Below are 8,558 nucleotides of genomic sequence, written 5' to 3'. Positions count from 1 at the left end.
TTTATTTATGGTTTTTTATTTTCTCGGTTGTAATATAGGATCTCTGATTAATACTTTACGTGCAGAAAGGAGAATTGGGCTTCAGTCGTCTTATACTTCTTAAGACAGCAATAATGAAGGAAGTTGTATAGCTAACTGAGGCTAGTGTGAGCTCCCTTTTTTCGTCGCTCTATCTATTTTAGAGAGTTGCAAGCTGTTTGGAAATAAAGTAGTTGCTTGTACTCTAAAAACTGTACATTCTGTAGTTTGAGGTTATATATTAGGCTGAGGCCACTGCAAATGAGATAAAATTATCTGTATGTTTTTTAGCAGGTGTAAAGAAAATGGTAAAGAAAGAAAGCTGTGTAATGAAATATGTTAGCGTGACTGTACAAATGTCACAATATGGAGAGCTGAGTTATTTAGGAAGAGGATTTTTCTGTTGTTTAGTTTGGGATGTTAAGATTACATATATATATATATTTCTAATTTATGCTTTTGTTTATCCAGCTAAATCTTTTATTCATGGATGTGCTGGTTTTTTTTTACCCCCTTTCAGTTTTGTGCTTATGATACCATTTCATTTTTTCGACTGCTGTGTACTATGTTACATTTTGTTGCATATGCAACTTATTGATTACCACACATTATTGCTTCAATATCTGTTGTCTTGTAACTGTGGGTCATTTTTGGTAGGAGGTTAGGCTTGATATTAATGTGGGCAGAATTTGTTTAAGGTCTGCCATCAACCATGTTTGCTATATCCACTTCCAAACAGTAACTTTGGGAGTTGGATTGCCGAAAATGTCCTTTTGGACTTGGCCTGGTTTGGTTTGGAAGAAGGGCAATTTAGTCCTCACACACCCCCAAAGTTACTGTTTGGGAGTGTGAATAGTTGGACCCGCCATCAACCTTTTACTATTTTGGCAGAGTTAGGTGGACGGATGAAGGCACTTACAAATCTTTGAAAAGATTTTTTTCCTATTTTTTTTATTTTCATTTTTTACTATGTTTAGATAAGCTAGTATTAGTGATAAGTGCAAGACTCCATCATATAATTCATTCTTATTTAGAATTTCATCTTTATTTTCTATCAAAAAACCATCTTGATTTTATTCGAATTCAAGTTAGATTTTGTTGCAGAAGTCGGAGCTGATGTAAAAAGTCACAGCACTTTTTTTAGCCATATTGTCCTTATTTCTAACATCAACTCATGATAAATGGTCCTCGCTACCTCTAGAACTTCAGATTTATGTGTATGGCTCGAACTTATGCTTCAGATTTGTGCATATAACCATGTGACAACATCTAACGGAACTTACGCTCATCATCTCTACACTTGATCATGGCATGCTTCGGATTTGCGCATTCAGATTTGTGCATATAACTGCAAATGTTTCATTCAAAAAACTACTGCTGAAGATTACAAGCTCGTCTCGCGCCTTTGGAATCCTTAAATTGCCAATATACCTGATGTTCTGATTGGTACGGCGTCGTCAACTCATTCAGAGATTTCTCTAGTCTGGTATGGCTTAGTTACCCATTTTTAGCGTCTAGTTTCTTAGCATGGTTTCCATGGAAAATCAATGACACATCATCTGTTGTCACATGAATCACACAAGATGATCATATATGAATGTTTTTTTTTGGGGGGCAGAAAGAGCTTTATTGTTTCCCGATCATGAAGAAAATTCTCATCTACCACTCATTGGGGATTGAGCTAGGAAACTACAACTACTCCAATGGTGTTGAGCTTTAGCTTGGCCATTATCTTCTCCGATTGATTTTTCATGTTCCAGGCTTCGGGCATCCAGAATGTTTTAAGTGTTTTGTAAAAAAAAAGAAAAAAGCAGTTCGGAGGAACACTCGTATGCAGTCTTCCTGCAATAACTTGTTTTTTCAGAAGTTCTAAAAACACACAAAGTGCACAAGTGCGCACACACATTCAAGCATGCGCACACGCACACAAACACATACAGACACGCACACGGACAAACAATCACAAAAGAAACCCCGTATTCCAAATCAAATATGCTCAAACAAGGTGGGGATCATATTCTTGAATAATTTATCCTGGAATCCTCGCGCTTCATTCACAGTTAAAACTAAATACATAATGCTTTACTGACACTGTATGTATCATTCTTGGCGATAATCTAAAGATTCAGCCTTGATCCTCATCGTCTAATTTGAAAATACGTGTATGTGCTTTTCCCTCCATTTTCCTTCCTAGCGTGTGTCTGATATAGTCCAGATATTTTACTGTTCTGTACATTTTCGGCCTACCAATACCTTCTACCATCTCCTGCAGTGGACCAATTTCAACAACTTCATTTGCTATCACAGATGTTGCGAGAGACATCCTCGCCTTCTTATTGCTTGTGATAGCTCTGTGTTCAATGCTTTTGTATATCCCATTGCTCCAGGCCTGCAATGATGGACATATGATAGTATGATCACAACCAAATACTTGCAAACAATCTATCATTCCGTATGTGAAATAGTGACCATAAGGAGCTACTATCATCTCCACTACGACTTTTGTTGTGTTGATCTACTATCATCTCCACTATGATTTTTGTTGTGTTGATTTCTTACTGCTGATGATTTTTCAATTCCGGTCTTGTTTATTCACTATTTGTTAATGACTAAATTGCCATATTGGTATTTTTATTGGACCATATTTTCCGATATGATATGTATTTCTGCTCTGACGTCAAGATGATATTTTAACTTGTGTTCTGATGAGAATAAGACCCTTTTCTGGCGAATTATAAATTTTTTTTGGGAAATTTCTTCCATCCCCCTACCTATCAAAATTATCAAATCTACACCCTATTTTCCGATAAAACTTGCAATATATAGATATACCTCAATGACATCACCAACCAGGGCATCTGGAATTGGTTTTACTAAGAACCATTCCTCCTTGTACTTGATTTGGAGACCAGCGATATCATCATCTTGTAAGAGCATGGTAATTGAGCTTCCATCAGAATGTGGGCTCGCACCAATATTTTATTTGGTTTGCTGCATGTCGGGTAATAGTTCATACACATAGATTGCTTTATTTCTCCATGCTGTTTTAAGAGCCGATCTTTATCTATATTCATCATCAAGGAAGACCGCCACAGCTGCGTCTCTGCAGAAAAAGATGAAAAATGTAAAAAGACCGCTTTTAATTTCCATGATCTAACCTTCAAGAGTTACTAGAAATTTGATGCTGTGAGGGGGTGTTCGACTATTATAGAATTTTGAACGTGCCTAGCTGAAAATGTGATAAAGGTGAGCCTAAAATAATTAGAAATTTTGTAATTTGCTTGTTCTTACTTCAATAGTTGAATTCTTAAAGAAACATATCATGACCTAACATATAACAATAACCTAGAAACAGGCAAATTTAACTGAAGAAAATGCATGATTGTTGGTGATATGTGCATAGATACAAATTTATAGTATTTTTTTCGAAATGTACACATGTGACCAGTACTTTGGAGAGGTTGATAAGAAAACAATGACTTTCTGGAGGGTATCGCAGAAAGCTCAACCTTAAAATATAGAGGCTGCTAACTGATAGGAAACATATATGAAGTCTGGTAACTACACTTGGCCAGTAATTTTGGATTTTCTAATTTCAGTTGGGAGTGTCATTAAGAACATCAGATCACTCCAGTCCAGCTTCTGCTCACCGGATACAGCATAGGCCTGCCCGTGCCCTTCGATGTCATCTGGCGACATGGAGTACTTGTTCTTCTGCTCCAATGCGAGTTCCAAGAATCCAGACACCGTGTCTTCTGATATTCCATGATTCACTATGTGCATGAAAGTGTAAGTCGAACTCCGATATGATTGTCCAGGAGTACTACATCTTTAGCGGTGTTCACTGCAGAGCATTGTGTTAGTTGCCCTTCCACATAGAAGAATTCCTACTAAGTTCTTACTTGCAAGCATTGAGATGGGACACTCTACTCTTTACCATCCCTTATGTGTCAGGCGCCTATCAACTCCAAAACCCACCGAAAGTGCACAGCCAATGTTGAAAAGGAGAAAGAAAACAAAAGAGCGGGCCCCACTGCTACAGTAAAATATTAATATTTTATTGTGCATAGTGTTTTTCAAAAAACTATAAATAGGGCTCCAAATCCTTAAGGAAATCTCATCCCAGAAACTTCTTCTTATATAGAAGTGTGTGAGAGAAAAAATAGAGAGAGTATCTCCTTAGAAAGAGAGATTGTAACTCCAGAGTTTTCTCCTCATAGTGAATTCTTCTATCCTTGCCCGTGGACGTAGGCAATCAAGAGCCGAACCACGTAAATCTGTGTGTCCAACATTTTATCTCTACTTTTACTTTTCTATTGCTGCGATCCTGCTCTATTGGGCCCCGGGTTTGTCCCAACAAGTGGTATCAGAGCCAACTTAGGGTACTTGTATATATCTACTTATCGTATGCTCTGTGGCTGCCACCAAAGGTGGATCCTCCACATCAGAAAATAAGTTAGGTTATCATTTACCCTTTGGAGGTGACGGGTACTATTCACGAGGACGGTACTATTCACAAATACGTTACTATTCACAAGTACGGTACTATTCACGGATACGGTTACTGTTCATAAATACAGTACTATTTACGTGAAATAGTAAGAAGTTACTGTTCGTGGTAGAAGCAATGGCGGCGAAGTTCAAGATCGAGAAATTCGACGGGAGTAATTTCTCACTGTGGAAGTTGAAGATAAAAGCTATCTTGAGAAAAGATAATTGCCTGGCGGCCATCGGTGCAAGGCCGGACGACATCACAGATGATAAGAAGTGGAACGAGATGGACGAAAATGCTATTGCAAATCTCCATCTGGCATTAGCAGACGGGGTGCTGTCAAGCATAGAGGAGAAGAAGACAGCAAAGGAGATCTGGGATACTCTAACAAAGCTATATGAGGCGAAATCCATGCACAATAAAATCTTCTTAAAAAGGAGACTTTACACTCTGAGGATGGCGGAATCTACATCGATGACCGACCACATCAACACCCTAAACACACTGTTCTCCCAACTCACAACGTTGGGATATACAGTTGGTGCGAATGAACGTGCAGAACTTCTACTTCAGAGTCTACCTGACTCGTATGATCAACTCATCATCAACCTGACGAACAACGTCCTCACGGACAATCTAGTCTTCGACGATGTTGCAGCCGCTGTTCTGGAGGAAGAAAATCGGCGCAAGAACAAGGAAGACAGGCAGACAAGTTCGCAGCAAGCGGAGGCCTTGTCGGTGACGAGAGGAAGATCAACAGAACGTGGCTCCAGTGGGAGTCATGCCCATGGTAGATCGAAATCACGAAGTAAGAAGAATATCAAATGCTACAACTGTGGCAAAAGAGGGCACGTCAAATCGGAGTGTTGGCACAACAAGAAGAGTGGAGATAAAAAGTCTTCAGAGCCATCAACATCTCAAGGATGCATTGTCAGCACGTCAGAGGATGGTGAAATTCTATTCAGTGGAGCAACCACTGTTGATGAAGGCAGAAAGAAGTTTGCTGATGTCTGGCTTCTAGATTCAGCAGCCTCTTGGCACATGACCTCTCGGAGAGATTGGTTTCACAAATATGAACCTATCTCAGGAGGATCTGTATTCATGGGGAATGATCATGCCTTGGAGATTTGTGGTATTGGTACTATCAAAATCAAAATGTTTGATGGTATAATACGCACCATTCAAGATGTGCGACATGTGAAGGGCTTGAAGAAGAATCTATTGTCTTTGGGACAATTAGATGAGCTCGGGTGCAAGACTCATATAGAAAATGGAGTCATGAAGATTGTTAGAGGGGCGCTTGTGGTGATAAAAGGAGAAAAGATAGCTGCAAATCTGTACATGCTCAAGGGAGAGACTCTGCAGGAAGCTGATTCATGTGTGGCATCAACCAGCCATGGAGAAGAACAAACCATGATGTGGCATCGCAAGCTAGGCCACATGTCAGAACGAGGCTTGAAGGTTCTCTCCGATCAGAAACTGCTTCCTGGACTTAATTCGGTAGCTCTTCCATTCTGCGAGCATTGTGTTACAAGCAAGCAACATCGACTGAAGTTCAACACATCGAGTTCTAGAAGCAAGGCTATTCTGGAACTGGTTCATTCTGATGTATGGCAAGCACCAGTTACATCCTTAGGAGGAGCAAAGTACTTTGTGTCCTTTATTGATGATTACTCCAGGAGATGTTGGGTGTATCCTATCAAGAAGAAGGCGGATGTGTTCTCAGTCTTTAAAGCCTACAAAGCGCGGGTCGAGCTTGAATCTGAGAAGAAGATCAAGTGCTTGAGAACAGATAATGGAGGAGAATACACAGACGGTGAATTCCTAGCATTCTGCAAGCATGAAGGCATCAAAAGACAATTCAGTACGGCTTATACTCCTCAACAAAATGGAGTGGCGGAGCGGATGAACAGAACTCTGTTGGAAAGAACAAGAGCTATGTTGGCTACTGCAAATCTGGAAAAAGTCTTTTGGGCGGAAGCAGTAAAAACCGCCTGTTATGTGGTGAATCGATCTCCATCAACTGCAATACAATTAAAGACGCCGATGGAGATGTGGACTGGCAAGCCAGCTGATTATTCTAACCTCCATATATTTGGATGTCCAGTGTACGTAATGTACAATGCCCAAGAAATTACAAAGCTGGATTCAAAATCCAGAAAATGCATATTCTTGGGGTATGCTGATGGAGTAAAGGGGTATCGCCTGTGGGATCCCACTACCCGCAAGGTTATCATCAGCAGAGATGTTATCTTTGTAGAGAACCAACTACAAAGTGAAGAGAAAGAAAGCAGTTCGAGGAAGGACTCAGAGACTGTAGCTGTTCAGGTAGAAGATAATCCGAATTCTTCTGAAGCGACACCGGAGCATGATGTACAAGAACCAGTCGAGGCCGAGGCTCCAGAAGTTCGAAGGTCAACTCGTGAGAGAAGACCACCGACTTGGCACTCGGAGTATATTACGGAGAGTAATGTTGCATACTGTCTTCTAACAGAAGATGGAGAGCCATCAACTTTTCATGAAGCTATAAATGGCACAGATGCATCTTTGTGGATGGCAGCAATGCAGGAAGAAATTGAAGCTCTCCATAAGAACAAGACTTGGGAACTTGTGTCACTGCCACAAGGAAGAAAGACCATTGGAAACAAATGGGTCTACAAGATCAAGCGAAATGGCGATGATCAAGTGGAGCGGTATCGTGCTAGATTGGTGGTAAAAGGATATGCTCAGAAAGAAGGTATTGATTTTAATGAAATATTTTCTCCTGTAGTGCGACTAACAACAGTCCGAATAGTCCTGGCTATGAGCGCTATATTTGACTTACATATAGAGCAGCTAGATGTGAAAACAGCATTTCTTCATGGAGATCTTGAAGAAGAAATTTACATGCTCCAACCAGAAGGTTTTGAAGAAAAAGGAAAAGAGAACTTGGTTTGCAGATTGAACAAATCTCTGTACGGTCTAAAGCAGGCGCCGAGGTGTTGGTATAAGAGATTTGATTCATTCATCATGAGCCTTGGATACAACAGACTTAATTCAGACCCTTGTGCATATTTCAAGAGGTTTGGTGAAAATAACTTTGTTATCTTATTGTTGTATGTTGACGACCAGTCAGTTGTGGCTACTTCAACAACAGAAGCAGAGTATGTAGCAGCTACACAAGCTAGTAAAGAAGCGATGTGGTTGAAGATGGTGCTGGAGGAACTCGGCTATGAACAAAAGAAGATTTCTCTATTTTGTGACAGTCAGAGTGCTTTGCATTTGGCAAGAAATCCAGTCTTTCATTCAAAGACCAAGCACATTCGAGTTCAGTATCACTTCGTTCGTGAGAAAGTGGAAGAAGGAACAGTAGATATGCAGAAAATTCACACCAAGGACAACCTAGCAGATTTTTTGACAAAAGCAGTCCATACCGACAAATTTACTTGGTGTCGATCCTCTTGTGGTCTGTCAGAGACGTAAGCAACATGAAGATGGCAAGATAGAAAGAATGATGTGAAGATATGATTGATACTCAATCAAATCTTCAAGTGGGAGATTGTCAGGCGCCTATCAACTCCAAAACCCACCGAAAGTGCACAGCCAATGTTGAAAAGGAGAAAGAAAACAAAAGAGCGGGCCCCACTGCTACAGTAAAATATTAATATTTTATTGTGCATAGTGTTTTTCAAAAAACTATAAATAGGGCTCCAAATCCTTAAGGAAATCTCATCCCAGAAACTTCTTCTTATATAGAAGTGTGTGAGAGAAAAAATAGAGAGAGTATCTCCTTAGAAAGAGAGATTGTAACTCCAGAGTTTTCTCCTCATAGTGAATTCTTCTATCCTTGCCCGTGGACGTAGGCAATCAAGAGCCGAACCACGTAAATCTGTGTGTCCAACATTTTATCTCTACTTTTACTTTTCTATTGCTGCGATCCTGCTCTATTGGGCCCCGGGTTTGTCCCAACATTATGTTGGGGAAAAAAGTGGTTGATTGATTGACTTTGCCCCATTCCATCTGTAGATAAAATAGATTAATAAGATAAATAATAATAAAATTAGCAAAA

General features: G+C 39.9%; 2 protein-coding genes across 2 annotated transcripts in view; one reads left to right on the top strand and one right to left on the bottom strand.

The window, feature by feature from the left end:
* LOC109842877 (pumilio homolog 2-like) overlaps positions 1-484 on the top strand; it is a gene marked incomplete at its 5' end in the record, with an annotated part of 7,402 nt that extends 6,918 nt beyond the window's left edge. Inside the window, one exon of the mRNA XM_020411784.1 lies at positions 66-484. Coding sequence (XP_020267373.1) covers positions 66-103 — 38 coding nt within the window. The remainder of the gene's footprint in view (positions 1-65) is intronic.
* LOC109841452 (codeine O-demethylase-like) lies at positions 1,288-2,955 on the bottom strand. Its single transcript, XM_020410420.1, has 4 exons — positions 2,851-2,955; positions 2,272-2,407; positions 1,520-1,577; positions 1,288-1,366 (listed from the first exon to the last, which is right to left on the bottom strand). Exons 1-4 carry the CDS (start codon positions 2,953-2,955, stop codon positions 1,288-1,290), a joined length of 378 nt encoding a protein of 125 aa, XP_020266009.1.

Source organism: Asparagus officinalis, chromosome 5 (assembly GCF_001876935.1).
Source record: "Asparagus officinalis chromosome 5, Aspof.V1, whole genome shotgun sequence".
NCBI classification, from domain to species: Eukaryota; Viridiplantae; Streptophyta; class Magnoliopsida; order Asparagales; family Asparagaceae; genus Asparagus; species Asparagus officinalis.
The sequence above is the reverse complement of the archived record's forward strand: the minus strand, read 5'-3'. Positions and strand labels throughout refer to the sequence as shown.